Source organism: Cricetulus griseus, chromosome 4 (assembly GCF_003668045.3).
Source record: "Cricetulus griseus strain 17A/GY chromosome 4, alternate assembly CriGri-PICRH-1.0, whole genome shotgun sequence".
NCBI lineage: Eukaryota > Metazoa > Chordata > Mammalia > Rodentia > Cricetidae > Cricetulus > Cricetulus griseus.
Genome location: NC_048597.1, coordinates 9,792,820 through 9,808,541, shown reverse-complemented (window position 1 = coordinate 9,808,541; position 15,722 = coordinate 9,792,820). Strand labels below are relative to the sequence as shown.

Sequence of the window (15,722 nt, the reverse complement as noted above, 5' to 3'; positions counted from 1 at the left end):
GGCAGATTTCCCCCGCACCTCACCTGTTTCATTTCTTGATGCAGGAAAGTGTGAAGGCATGTGTCTGAAGAGGAGTGAGCTTCCCATCCCTAGAAGTCGCGCTCAGGTGGACTGGGTACTGTAGGATGCTCAGAAGCAAGACTTTCCCTTTCAGTTACAACTTTTGAGGCTTTTGTTTGTTTTGTTTGGTTTGAGACAATCTGTGCTGTTTCTTCAGAAACAGGTGGCTAAGAGAACACTTGGTAGTAAGCCGAGGAAGCCACATAAGAATGTGCCAGAGGCTTGTTTTTGTAAAATCTAGAAGTCCTGTGTTAAGTCACAGCAAATTCAGGATAGCATCGTTTTGTAACTTACGATTACATGCCATGGGGTATAGAATGTCTGATAGCTGTTTGTAGGGTTAACTTAATGGGTTCAACAGAATTCTAAGTGGCTCATAAACAGTTGCTGTGTTTTTAAGCCTTACTGGATGGTTAATATAAGCCTAATTTCTTTCCATATGGTACCTAAAATGGTTCAAAATGTGTGGGCATCTGAATGCACTTGTACAAATGTATGCCTTGAACTCGTCCACATAAGAAATTATAAAAACAGTGCTCAGTGTTCTGGATACTATTTTTAGACACAGAAAAGCTATGGGAAAGAGTAAAAAACCTGACCATGAGAAAATGTTTTGCTACAGTGGTTCCCAGGATCCTGCCAAGGATGGCTAAAGACATTATTTATATTTCACCATTTTTGGAGACATTTTCCTTAAAATATCATGCAGGGTTCTTTTTTTTTTTTTTTTTTCTTTTCTGACATGGGGAGGAGAGAGTTTAGAAGAGGCATGACCGAAAATAGAAATGTTAAATCTATGTATTTAAATAACAACCATATCATGTGTTTATTATTCCATGTCTTCTTAGTCCCACTGAACATCAAATTATTACACATCTTCCTCAAATTATAATTGGGTTAAATTCTCCTAAGAGCAGTTTTGCTCTTGCCATCTTATGCAAAGGATGTTTTCTACTCATTATCTCTAAGTTTATTGACGAAATAACAATTTAATATGTAGAGCCAGATATTCATAGCATGTCCTTGTGTTTTGTGTTTTGTTTTAAAGACAGGGCTTCATGTAGCCCAAGCTGGTTTCAAACCCACTATTTAGTAAATATTACCTTGGATAGGCTGATTTTCCCACCTCCACATCCCAAGGGTTGGTGATTATAGGTGTGTGCCCCATGGACACTTTTTGCTTGGGTTGTAACCTGCTGTTAAGAAGTGAAACCTTAGGCATAAATGTTTGATAGATTTCGAGGTATCAGACAGTTAAGTATGTAATATTTATACTATGACTGTAACAGGGTTTAAAATGGCTTGGGGTTTACTTTAAATGATTTCACAATATTGACCCTTTACTACTGCCAAAGCAAACATTTTATTTAATTTAGGCTTTGTGTGTATATGTGTTTGTGTGTCTGCATGGACATGCAGGTGTGCACATGCATGTAGAAGACACAGGTCAACCTTCAGGACCTGTCTTCCTTGTTCTGTGCAACCCGGTCTCTTACTAGTACCTGGGTCATGCGGCCAATAAGGCTAGGCTAGTTGCTCTGGGGGTCCCAGAGACCTGCCTGTCTCTGTCTCTCCATCACTGAAGTCACCAGTGTGTACCACCCTGCCCCCTCCTTTTTACATGCGTATCAAACTCTGATCCTTCTGTTTGCTCACCAGTTGAGACATCTCCCCATCCCCTAGCTTGGCTTTTAAGCATGGAAAAGTAGCCGAGTCTAAATCTGTCAGTCTCTTAAGACTGTATCTTTTCTATATTGTTGCCATAAAAAAGCAATATAGGTGATCCTCAAAGCCAGGATTAAACTGATCAATGGGAAGAGATATTAAAAATATCAAGTAGAGATTTTAAAAGCCATATTTCATTCATTCTGGATGTCTATTACCAAAGTAATTTTTGTAGAAGCCTTAAAAAAAATTAAAACGAACCAGGTATTTACAATGTGGGAAAAGGCAACTTACTAACTTTCCCTTCTAATTTCTGAGTGTCTATGGGGCGTCAAAGTATAATGTTGGGCAAAGTGACAATGGCTATCTCTTTGTCTTTACAGCTGGAAGACCCAGGAGAAGGCCGGGCCTCAGGTGCCCACATGATCAGCACAGCAAGGGTACCTGCAGATAAACCAGTGCGCATCGCATTTAGCCTCAATGATGCCCCAGGTACAATTTGCTCCAGGGGAGAGGGCCCCCCCAATACTTCCAGAATTTTCACCATATTTCATGATTCCATGGAAAATGTTTAAAATTGCATGTTTGCATGACCTGCTGAGAAGTGTATGATATTCCATCACACACTATGTGGCTTCCAGAAATACCTCTGGCAATCCCCCAGCCCCCAGCAGTTTGATTGGGTTGTTTTAACTCCTCCCCCTCTCCCCATTTTAACATTCTTTTAGGGTAAGAACCATGGAGCTATAGCAATTTCTAAGGATAGAAAGCGACGTCATTGTTAAAATGGCATGAGGAAATGCTTATTAAGAGCTGGCAGTTGGTTAGATTATATAAAAATATCACCGCTCCTATTCCAACCACATGTTGGTTTCTCACTGGAGTTACCACACTTCCGGCTGAATAAACAGACTTCACCAGGAATGATGAATGGGACAGGTGAGGAGGGGCCTCTCTAAATAGCAAGGTCTGAGGTGAGCCTGCCATATTTAGAGCCCTTTGTCATGGCTCCCCTCAGTGACCTCTTAACACACATACAGAATTACACCACCCTTGAACAAGGGGCTCAAGTGCTGGGTGGTCACAATGGCTGTGAAAGGAAAGTCTGGGTTATGACCATTGGCATCAGCCATTGCTCTGTTAAAATCACCTTCTCAAACATCACCATGGAAACCTCAGGTCTTTTGAGAACCAGGTCTTATTTTCTCTGATACTCTCTTTGTTCTTCACTGTAGTGTCCACATAGGAGTGATGTTTTAAAAGCTAATGGATCACTGGGTGATAGCTCAGCCAGTAACGCAAACATGTGGACCTGAGTTCAGTTCCCTAAAAGACTTGTGAAAAAGCTGGGCATGCTGGTAAATCCAGCAATGGGGAGGTAGAGACAGAAGGATGCCTGGGCTTGCTGGCCCAGCCTACCCAGTGAGTTCCAGGGTAGTAAGAGACCTGTGGCACTTAACCAATGACATCCAAGGTTCTAACCTCCCCCCCCCCACAGACACAGTTAAGTCTTGAAAAAGGACAGAATCATTGCAAAATAATGTAAAGTAAGACATTTGGCTCTGGAAATTCTGGTGTGACACTGCCATTTGCTGGGTGATTATACAGCTATTCATCTACTCTAAACTTTCCCAGACCATGGTTGCCAGTGGAGGATGCCCTAGAGTAGGAAGAGATGAAACATTGGCCCTTTATTGTGTCATGGTTTTGATGTACTATGTCTTCCATTCAAGCGTTATTCTGTGAGACCCTGGTGAGGAGTGACCTCTACATTAGGAAGATCCACTCGAACATAGAAATAAACACTACCATTCTGATTCTCTTTGCATTGGGAACTCATCTTGGTTATTGTGTTAATTTAAACAATCATACAATGTAGTCATGAGCATTCTACAGGTTGGGATTCTGAGGCCTCAAGACCACACTATTAGTTAAATAATGGAGTTGTGATCCAAACACAGGTCCTTAGACTTAGAAGTCCAAGTCCCTTCATACTTACTTCTCTAAAAAGTGCAAAGAAATTCCTTTCAGTTTGTAATGCACTTTATAGTTCCAAATTTCAAGGAATGGCCTGTATACAATGAGTAGTCCTCAAATTTATAATCCAAGAAGAAAGGATTATATTTCCTTTCTACTCATGTCCCACTCCTGTGGGACATGTCCTGTTATAATAAACAGGTTTATGAAGAAATTTTCAGTCCATAAATCTTGCTTTACCCAAGTAAAAGTATTATATAATTTTGGACAAGAAAAAGAGATGTACCATACCATAAAAAGAAACACAAAGAGGTAAGTCTTATCCTTGGGCTGAATGAATAAACTCTTTTCTGAAGTCCAAAATGGAAACTTGAGGTTCATATGGCACTGTCTTTGAATTCTCTTGATCCTAGCTGAGAGTTCTTGAACATTTTTTAAATTAATTTATCTTGAACTTTTTTGTTTGTTTGTTTGTTTGTTTTTGGTTTTTCGAAACAGGGTTTCTCTGTGTCGATTTGGAGCCTATCCTGGCACTCGCTCGCTTTGGAGACGAGGCTGGCCTTGAACTCACAGAGATCTGCCTGCCTCTGCCTCCCTAGTGCTGGGATTAAAGGCATGCACCACCAGCTTGCAGAGACCAGCCTGATCTATAGAGAGAATTCCATTACAGTCAGGGCTACACAGAGAAACTCTGTCTCAAAAAAACCAAATCAAACCAACAAAAAGAAACTACCAAGACTATTTTAGCTTTATGATCAATGTGTTTCAATGTATTTAAGAAGGCTGTCTGCTTATAGAATCTAAGGCAGAGGGGCAGTTGTCAGTGTTTCTCAACCTTGCCTGATTATATCACCTGAGAGCATCCATCAAGAGAACATGTCTAGAAACACAAGAACAATAGGACATGAAATTGTCAGGGAGATGGGCTGGGGATTCTAGGGAGACTTAGAGGAAGTAATGGTGGATGAATATGCTCAAAATACATTGTATAAATGTGTGAAATTATCAAAGAATAAATAAGAATAGTAAGAAAAGGAACATATGCATAAAGGTATTACTCCTGTAAGGCTGATCCTAGAGACTCACTACATCTCTTAGAGGAACAAGAAAAAGCCTTCTTATGTGTTTATACTTACCAGACATGCAATATTTCAAGGGTCACTCAGAGCCGAGGGCTTGGAACTTTTCCATGCATACAGGCTTGCCAGGTCACCAAAGGATGTTTTGCAGATATTTGGGACACTCCCTCTGAATTCTCGAATAAGGAGTGTGTGGAGTGTCCTACAGGCACACAGTAACATTTGCCATCATGCAAGCTATACATGCCTTTTGAATTCCACTGTGTGTTTCCTGTGGACCACATATTTAGGAAGAAAAAAAAAGCCACAAAGGGAAATACCCTACACTTTAATAGCAAATGTGGGGAGGAACCTGGCCTTTTGAGGGGTAATTCCTCACTGCTGGATTTATATTGATGGATATACAGAGTCAGAGGGACAGGGAGACAGCTCTACTTGCGAATATTGATATTTGTTTCTTTTTTGAAGATCATTTGTTTGACAATTTTATTCATGTATAAAATGCACCTTGATCAGATTCACTCATTTCTATTATGTGTATTGCTGAACTGAGGCTGGAAGTGGGCACTGGATCTCTTAGAGCCAGAATTACAGGCATTTTCAGGACACAATGTAGTGGGAATGCTGGGATTAGAGCTCTGATTCTCATGATTGCACAGCAAGTGCTCTTAACCAGTGATCCTTCTCTCCAGCCCCCAAGAATTCATTTCTTAGGGGCTTAATATAGTTAGTACTGCATTCATTTTAGAATTTTTGACATATATTCCCGAGACATTTAATATAGAAGTCTAGGGTTTTGAAGTTAGAGGCTTATCTTCATCATCATAAGCTAGCAGTTCAGCCTTGTTGGAATTCAGTTTTCCTTCAGTTGCCTATGGAGGTAAGAATGAAATGCCATGTGAGAGGCCAAACATTTAGCAAAGTGCTTGGCACAAATGAAATATTCAAGTTGTCCGCATAATTACGGTAACTGACTGTGGAATATTAAGACAAATATAAACTGCTAGGGAGCATGTGTCCCATGGCCATTCCTCACTGCTCCTTGATGCTAAGATATACCTCACAGTGCGGCTGCCTGCTGTTGTTTGGGAGTCTGGTAATCCAGCGAGTGGCCAGTGCTATCTCACCTGTCTAAGAAGCTGGCCTTTCCTATTTCCTACGCCTTCAGTACTCTGCCAAGACTGTTAGGATGCACACAATGGGGCAAGACATGACCCCTTCCTTAAATCTAAAAGGCTGTGATTTGCTTAATACCCCATGCTCTCTAGAGAAATTGTCAAAGCCGTTTGAAAGAGCTGCCAAGAAAATCGGGCTGAAAGGTAGATTATAGAAAGACACCATCTCTAGGTATAAAGTTTATACATGAGAAAAGGGGATATCTTTATCCCCTTTTCTTCCTAATGCAGAAGTCATGAGCAAAACCCAAGAGTCAGGAAGAGCATGGCGTAGTCAGCAAATGCTAAACCACAGTCTGTTAGCACGGAAGCTGAACTGTGGGATCATATCACATCCCAGCAGAGTACAGGAGATCCCTGGAGGATACCTGCTTAGACAGTCAGAGACCAGAGATTCCCTCTAATCTTCAAAGTTCATCCAACGAGTTTGCATTCAGTCAGAAGCAGCAGAGTCTACAATCTCCCTGCCCAGGGTTGGATATGATAGAAGGGTAGAATTTGGTAGCAGGGTCTAGAGTATGGAGAGAAGAGTGAATGGAAGAGGTGATTTATAACAATGCAATGGATTGTGTGTTTGGGTTTAGGATGAAATGATGGAGTTTGGAAAAGATTTTAAAAGAAGGATTGGAGCAGCTGGGTGACAGTTTGGCGTTTGGGAGTGAGAACTGGTGATGGTTCATTGATAGAAAATGAGCCACAGGTTTGCAAAGTCTCCATGACCTCCAAGGGCTTAAAGTACAGCAGCAGGCTTTGGGGAGAAATATATGGAGTCCTATAAGGTTCAGTCACCTTTTGCAGGCCACTGTCAGAGCCCTTCACTAAATGATACTTAGGTAATTGTAACCCTGGAGGTTGCTATTCCTGCCTTCAATAAGCTCAATATTATTTCCAAACCAGGAATTCCAAAATGGTTACTTCCAAAATGAGGCCCTCCACGGAATTAGTTTTCACAATAGCAAATGTACTGAAATATGAACCCTCCACCCTGAGTTATTATGAAAATCACAGGCTCCTTTTGTTTTTGTTTTGTTTTGTTTTCCAAGATAGGGTTTTTCTGTGTAGCCCTGGCTGTCCTGGAACTCACTGTGTAGACCAGGGTGGCCTCGAACTCACAGAGATCCTCCCACTTCTGCCTCCCGAGTGCTGGCACCACCACCACCTGGCCACAGGCTCCTTTCCAATGGGAGAGAAGTTAGAATTGGGCAGATGTTGGGATTTCATTTAATTACAGAATTTCCTTTGTCTCCAGCTGAGTTCCAAGGGTGGCACACTCTCATATATATTTAGACTTTGTATTCCTTCTCTCCACCCCACTCTCTCCAAGATTACTGGCATCAGCCTAGACTGGGAGCCATTAATATTTTGTTTAAAAAATTAAGTTGTTAGGATTTCCACATTAGGGCACAAATTAACCACAAAGGGTTTAGTTTAAAAATCTAGAACTCACTATATCAGAGTTGCTAAAAGTGTTTGTTTTTATCGCAAAAATCCACTGTTCTGTCTAGCAGTGGGGATTGCTGAAGTACCACTGCTGCATGAACTCTGACGTGGTGCCCCTGCACGCACCCTGACGTGGTGCCCCTGCTGCACGCATCCTGACATGGTGTCCCTGCATGCATCCTGACGTGGTGTCGCTGCTGCTGCACGCATCCTGACATATGCATCCTGACCCTGCTGCACGCACCCTGACGTGGTGCCCCTGCATGCACCCTGACGTGGTGCCCCTGCTGCATGCACCCTGACGTGGTGCAGTGGCTGCCCTGTCCAGGTGTGCTTGGCTATCAGACACACTGTTTCAGATACAGTGTCCCTGCCATAGTCTCCTCCCATCAACGTCTCCTACTTTAATATTATTTTCCTCCTCTTTTCTCAGGGCCCACATGTTTCTAGTGCTTTCTTCTCTCTACACTCAATCTCCTTTCTCTGGGAAGACTCTGGGAAGTCTTTCTTACATCTACCCACAGTGAATCCTGAGTCTTATTTTTTAATCGCTAGTCTCTTCTTCAATTGTTTCACCTATCCACATAATAGGGAGCAAAGAGAGAAAGTTGTGCTAGAATTCTGGATGCTTGACAAACCCAGCAAGGACAGAGTCACTACGACAGCCTGTTAACTTTAAAGACTCACTACACACTTATGAAATCAATAACGCAATATCTATAGCCGCTTGGAGTCATTACTATCAATGAAAATTCTTTGAGATGCAATTAGATTTTATTTATTTTGGTTGGAGTCTGTTGTGTAAGTTTTCAATGAAAAGCTATAAAGGAAGTGGGTGTTTATGGAGTGCATAACATTTGTATTTGTGCTATCAGCTCAGTTTCATATTGCTAGCAACGCAATAGGAGATTTTGTTTTTTTTTAAATCATTTTTTAATTTGAATTAGAAACAAGATTGTTTTACATGACAATCCCAGTTCCCTTCTCCTTTCTGTCTTCCCCTACCACCCCCCAACTAAAACCCTACCTATCACACACCCTTTCTTCTATTCTTCCCCTGACTCAACCTTTCTGCTCCCTCATGACCTCTGCATCCTTCCTCTTCTTCCCTTCTCATTCTCGTAGCTCCCTCCCCCCTCTTCCCGTGCTCTCAATTTGCTCAGGGGATCGTGACCCTTTCCCCTTCTCCAGGGGACCATATATGTTTCTCTTAGAGTCCTCCTTGTTTCCTAGCTTCTCTGGCAGTGTGGATTGTAGGCTGGTAATCCCTTACTCTGTGTCTAAATTCCACATATGAATGAGTACACATCATGTTTGTCTTTTTGTGATTACCTCGCTCAGAATGGTTTCTTCTAGTCCATAGGAGATTTTGTAACCAGTTGTACAAATGTTGTCTAAAGAGTACAAACCAGCAATTAATACTTGGGAGCACTTCAAAGCTAGGTCTTGGGTGTTTTTGTATCACTACCCAGTCAAAAGTAGGATCCATGCAATGAGAGGAACTCATGAACTGGTGAACTATAGAACTCAAGAGACAGAAGCAGGAAGATTTCCACAAGTTCCAGGAAAGCTCAAGTTAGATCCTAAAGACCCTGTCGTTTTTTTGTTTTGTTTTTCAAGCATGAATGTCCCTGACATCAAAGAACTCCCCAGTAGTCAGGGGGAGATTGGGAGGTGGTTACTCCTGGTATACTGTTGAAGGCAGGAGGAAAAGGAGAGGTGAAAATGTATTTGGTGCTGTGCTGGACAATAAGCGTCCTCTTCTAGAGGTTTCTGAGGTCCTGGATTCCAGACCTCCCAAACGCCAAATTCTTCAGATGCCTGAGCCCCTTATAGAAAATGGCATAGTGTTTGCACAGCCCGTGTGTATATCCTTCCATGTTTCATCTCTGGATGACTTCACTGGATACAGTGTGAAGGCTGTATGAGTACCTGCCGTCTTTCATTACTTAGGAAATAGCAACATGTCAATGCAGACGTAAGTTTTTTCTTCCCATGTTTTCAGTCTGTGTTTGGCTGAGCTTACAGGTGTGGAACTTACACACACACACACACACACACACACACACACACACACACACACACAGAGAGAGAGAGAGAGAGGGCCAGCTGTGTGTAGCACTCTGTGCTTGGTGCCTTGGGATAACCGAATATCAATGATCTGAGTAAGAGCGTGTTTTGATTGTCATCAAAACGTTCTGAGAGAAAAAGGAAAAAGGATGACATTAGCAAATTGTCAGAGACCATAACAGGGAATTGACAGGGCTTCTAAGAAACACAAAACTTGCTGTAAGCTGCATCAAGGCCTCTGCAGAGAAATAGCGTTAGTTTATTCCTGCATGGTGGCACAGGGTGTTTGTTAATGGCAGAGAACCAACAGTGACTGGTTGTCCTACCGACTTTCTCTCTTTACCATGTCGGTAAGCCCCACCTATTTCTCTAGTTGTGCTTTGAGTTATATGGTTCTGAAAATCTAGCATGTTTTATTCAACTCACATATAGTATTTGGTAATCAGGAAGCAAAAATTTAAAATGTATTTTGATGTAGCTTGAAACTTCGATGAACTGATAAGAGCTGGGGTATCTAGGTATCTATTTTTTAAAAGTTGTTGCTAATGATGTATTAGAAATATGTGAGCCATCTTTATTTTAAATGAAGCTACTTAAAGAACTTCTCTATATGAGTTCAGTTTTTCAGCTAACATTTCATGAAGGAAGTGTTTGCTTTGTTGGGGGAATGAAGGAGAGGTACTTTGTCCATTCAGGGTTAGATGAAAAAAGTAAATCATAAGAACTGAGGTGCTGGCTATGCCTGGGATTGCTCCCCTCAAGTGTCAGGGGAGAAGTAGGTAAGCTGAGGCCTTGACCCACACACATTCTCTTTGTTTTATATGAGAATGTCTCTAACACCTTTGCACACAAACATCTGCTCCATTTCCACTCATCAGTTGAGTTTATTTTTTCAAATTATATATATACATATATATATTTATATTTATATTTAAAGACCAATAATAGCAGTATGTTATGCATCAATAGCAGCAACAGCTTTTCCAGGTTCTGCAGTCATTTGAACAAAATTGTAGAGACATCCAGCACACTCCATTTGAAAACAAAAAAACAACAAAAAAACAAAGTAAAAAACAAAATCCCAGAAAACAGCACAGTTCTGTTACTCTTGTGGTACCTGGCACCATTTTTTTTTTTTTTTTTTTTTTTTAAATTAGCTTCTCAATCATCATCTGGAAGGAAACCATTCTGAGCAACATCATTAAAAACAGCTCTGATAAAGCATGGTCACTACTATGTATCATAAAGCAGGTCCACATATGAGTGAGTACATATCATGTTTGTCTTTTTGTGATTGGGTTACCTCGCTTAGAATGGTTTCTTCGAGTTCCATCCATTTTCCTGCAAATTTCAAGATTCCATTGTTTTTTTCTGCTGAGTAGTACTCCATTGTGTAAATGTACCATATTTTCTCTATCCATTCTTCGGTTGAGGGGCATCTAGGCTGCTTCCAGTTTCTGGCTATTACAAATAGTGCTGCTATGAACATGGTTGACCAGATGTCCTTGTTATATGAATCAGTTGAGTTTATAATGAGAAGGCATGGAAATGAAACTCAATTATATCAAGAAGGCATCCTTGTTAATGTTTATTTCCTAGATGTGAAACTCAGGCTAAGTGATTGGCATATGTATTGCTTCATCAATAACAAGGCTCCAAAACAGGTTACTCTGCCCATTTGCATAAAGAAAACCAACTCTCAAAGAAATCATACCGACTATTCCCATTTATCAGTTAAGGTGGCCTACAGTTCACATACAGGCCTGTACTCACTATGTATATAGGTATTTTGCCTGCATGTATATCTTGCATCATGTGTATGCTTGGTGCCAGAGAAGCTCAGAAGAGGACTCCGGATCTCCTGGCATTAGACTTATCCCTGGAATTAGAGTTATTCCTGGAACAAATGGGTGTTTGTGAACCACCATATAGGTACTGGGAACTGAACCCAGGTCCTCTGCAAAGCAGCCAGTGCTCTTAATCACTCTTGAGTCATCTCTCAAGCCCCAGTCTTTTCTTTTTGGTGTATGTATGGTATGTTACATGTGTTGTGTTGTTGGTTTGTTGTTGTTGTTGTTGGTTTGTGTTGTGTGTGTGGCATAACATGCTAATTTAGATATGTTCAGAGATGCATATGTATACGTGTACATATGTCTGAGTGGGGAAGACAGTGGTAGGTAGATACCAAGGATCTTTCTTTACTGCTTTCCACTTTATTTATGCATTATTTTGGGGGTTTTGAGAGGGTTTTTCTGTGAAGCACAGGAACTTGCTCTGTAGACCAGGCTGGCCTCAAACTCAGAGATCTGCTGGGATTAAAGGTAAGTGCCACCAACACCTGGTCTGCCTTTATTCTTTTAGGAAGGGTCTCTCACTGAATCTGGAGTTCATCAATTCCCAGGTGCCCGGCTTACAGGCATGAGCCACACTGCTTCTCCCTTTACATGGTTCTAGAGAACAAACTTAGACCCTTGTGCCTACACAACAAGTGCTGTACCAACTGTGCTATCCCCCCTAGCCCACAAAACAGAGTTTTTCAGATGATTCAGAACAGGACAGCTTGTTGTGTTCTGTATGGGGTGTGGGATGGGCTTGAGAGTATCTTCTAAATGTGGATCCTCTTCTTCTGGGCTCCCTGTATGAAAACTGGAGGTCTTTAGAACAAGGGTTTAGTGTCTTCAAGTCTACACCCCAGTTATATCTATCATGAAAACAGTGTCTGTGCAGGAATAATTGACCCCAAAGTCCAGTAAAAATATTGCCCAATCAAGAGAGTGTTTAAGATAGCAATTCTCAAATGTTGGTTTGCAAAACTGTTTGATTTTTCACCTCTCTCACTTGAAACAAAATAAAAACAGATGTAACAAAGGGGTTTTAGAGTACGTTGATTTAGCATACAAAGCTAAAATTTACCAATATGATGATTGGTAAATTTCTTGATTCTAAGTTTCATTTTATTTTTATATTAAAACTTTCTGATATACAGGGAAACTTAGAATGTACAGTAATGGTTTTTGAATCATCTTCACAAGCCAAATAAAAAACCTGCCTGCAATCTAAGGTATGACTTCCAATATTTCAGGAGAATTTGTTCTGGTTTATGAACTACAAGTCTGGGAAATCATTGACCAGAAGGTGAACCGCAGAGTGCTACTGTGGAAAGAACCCTGGGCTGGGAGACACCTCAGCCCACAAGGCCACTGGTCATGGTGTTTTATAGAGTCCCTCCTTCTTCGGGCTTGTTCCTTACTCCACTCTCAGTGAACTGGGCCAGATGCACGCTCAGTGCCTTCAGTTTAGCATTCTGTCATAACTCGGACGAAGTCGCTAATTCCTAGATAACATCGAGGCTTTGGCTTACAGACTCAGTGGACTTCCTTTATCTGTTTCATGGAGAAACATTGATAAAACGGTTTAAGGGAATCTGAAAAGAATGCCCTTGGAAACCAGCCAACAGCTGCTCAGTAGATGCTGAGATGAGCCTATCTCATAAATTGCACTGTGATGCGTTGGTGTGGCTAGAATACCAACAACAAAGTTCTATCTTAGGCCCACGATGGCTCAGTCACATCACAACTGCCAAACAGGCATTGAACATCTGTATATTAAAAATTATTTTTTTCCTCTCATTTCCAACTCTTTGCTTTGTGTATTTTATTCTTGCTGGAGAGATGGTTCAGTGGTTAAGAGCACTGCCTGCTCTTCCAGAGTACCCAGGTTCAATTCCCAAAGCCCACATAGTGGTTCACAACCATCTGTAATGCTTGTCTCTGGGGATCAGATGCCCTCTTCTGGGCTTCTGTGGACAGCAGGCATGTGTGTGCTACAGAGACATGCATACAGCTAAAACACGCATACACAAAGCAGACAAAAATGTTTGAAATTGTTTTTCAAAAGAAAGAAGAAATTCCTTAGGAAAGACTTTGGTTGCTCTTTCTGTTAGGTTGTGCTGGGAATTGGTCATAGGCCCTTATGCTCATCAGATGAACTGTCTACCACTACCATTCACCCCTGTCTTCATCTGGTCTATGAAGTCCACATTGCTTTGATATTATTTTCTCAGCGCATTAAAAACTAGGAAAAGGTGATTTTCCAATTCAACATTGAGTCTGAGTCCTTACTGTACACACAGTAGACAGTAAGATACCTGGCAGTTAAGTCATAATAAAAATCCAGTCTTTGAGGATTTTGTCACATTATAAATGCATCTAGTAACTGCTCTTTTTCTCTCTATTGGGGAAAAAATAACAATTAAATATGCCAGGGGTCTCTTGGTACAGCTACAATGCAGTCTGCTGTGTGCTTCTGGGATTGTCACAATAAACTTGAGCATTCTCAGGGTCTCGGACCCATCATCGTGGTGGAAATATTTTACAATGATTTGGCCAAATGTTTGTGCAACAGCTGTGCTACTAGCCTGCCTGAGTCACTTTCCTTTTGGCCCAATCCTGTGATTCATCCTTCTGCTTTTAGAATATTTGCCTATTTTTAAAAGCAGTCAAAGAAGGCAGCCACTATTTAAAAGTAAACACCCCTCACACCAACACGGAGTAAGCAGCTTCTCAGACCCTGAAATTTCTGGCAGGAGAGGCTGCCAGCTAAAGCAGATGGCATGGAGTGGGAGATGCCGGTTGGCTTTCAGAGTTGGTAGACTCCTCGCATCTGTCTTCGGTTTTCTTGTTTCCGCTGCTATTTCCTGCTTGGGTTAATCCAGCTTGATCCATTCTGAAACAAAAGTCTTGCCTCTGTTCTTCTTGTCTGTAAAACATCCCTTATGTCGATTAGACTTTCATTTCAGTTGAAGAGGTCTAATGGAAAGCCTTCATTTAGCCACAAATTAGCTGTATAGTCACATGTGTCTCAGCATGGGAGGCTGTGTGGAAAGACATTGATTCCCACACTGCTTTATTCACTCTGGGTCATATCAGGTATTGGCTGTTTGCAATATGGCAGTGCAGTGAATGGAGAACTATTCTCCACTCTTTTTTAAATTTTTTTAATGAAGCAAGAAGGAGTGTAACTGACAGTGGGCAGGATGACTTAAATGTCAGGAAGCCCTGAGTGCCAGTCCTCAGCATCTTCTAGAATTCTAGCATGCCCTGTCTGTTTGTATTTATTTTATGGAAGTGGTTTCTCCTTCCAGTTGCCTCCTCATCTGTGGCAATCAGGGTTGGGATGCCAAAGTACAATATGTTCCTATTTACTGTGCCAAATCATTCTGGTCCTAGATCTGATGAGCTCAAATAATCATGATGTCTAGGCTTTTGAAAATGTACTAAAGCAAATTAAATGCACCAAAGACCCTAATCGGTCTTCTAAACTTCATAATGGAAGGCTTCTCTACAATGTGTCAGGCTGTGATAATTTCATCCAGTTTCTTTGCCAGTGATGGTGTGGATTGGGAAAGCCAGAGGAACTGGCTAGAATTTGATGTTCCTATTCTGATAGGAAGGGAGCGTCGAGGGGCTCAGGCTTTACCTCTCTGTGAAGCCCATGTTTAGGAGCATCAGTTCTGTGTTGGTGACATATTGCTATTTTGGGTCACTTTTAAGTAGGAGTATTATTTCAGTACTCTTGACCAAAACATACCAACTGCTATTGAGTGACCAGACCCCTGAGGTGTTTGGTGGAGGTTGCTACCACCCTTGTTTAAATCCTCTCTCTGGTGATTGTCTTCCACGCCTTCAAAGAGCTGTAATCCCCCAGAAGCCACAAATGCCCTGTGTAGTTACTACATTTTATTTTGGAACATGTTCTCAGTGAGCCTGGAAAGGATATAGTTGGCCCTGTGTGTTTGTGGGTTCTCTATCTGGATTCAACCAAGGGTAGGGAAAACTTAAAGTCATGTAGCTACTGAACTGGTATAGACTTTCTTCTTCTTCTTCTTCTTCTTCTTCTTCTTCTTCTTCTTCTTCTTCTTCTTCTTCTTCTTCTTCCTTCTTCTCCTCCTCCTCCTCCTCCTCCTCCTCCTCCTCCTCCTCCTCCTCCCCCTCCTCTTCCCCTTCCTCCTCCTCCTTCTCCTTCTTGTTATCCCTTAACCTATATAGCACAATGATTTCCATAGCAATCACACTGTATTGTGTTAGGAGTTACTGAGAGATGAAAGTATGCATGAGGACACATTTAATTATATGCAAACATTCCATTTCATATAAAGGGTTTGAGTTGAACATCCTCAGACTTTTATCCATGAGGAGTCATGGAAATAAAATCTCCATGGATAGCAACCATGACTGCCTTGCCTCTTTTGCTGTGT

General features: G+C 41.4%; 1 protein-coding gene across 3 annotated transcripts in view; it reads left to right on the top strand.

Moving 5' to 3' along the window:
- Positions 1-2,107: 2,107 nt before the first annotated feature.
- Map3k7cl (MAP3K7 C-terminal like) overlaps positions 2,108-15,722 on the top strand; it is a 35,595-nt gene continuing 21,980 nt past the window's right edge. The window contains exon 1 of one of the 3 annotated variants that reach the window (XM_035444433.1): positions 2,108-2,217. In XM_035444433.1, coding sequence (XP_035300324.1) covers positions 2,148-2,217 — 70 coding nt within the window. In that variant the 5' untranslated portion in view covers positions 2,108-2,147. Of the gene's footprint in view, positions 2,218-13,984; positions 14,110-15,722 lie in introns of those variants that run through there. The other 2 variants (XM_027412345.2, XM_027412344.2) reach the window with 2 other exon arrangements.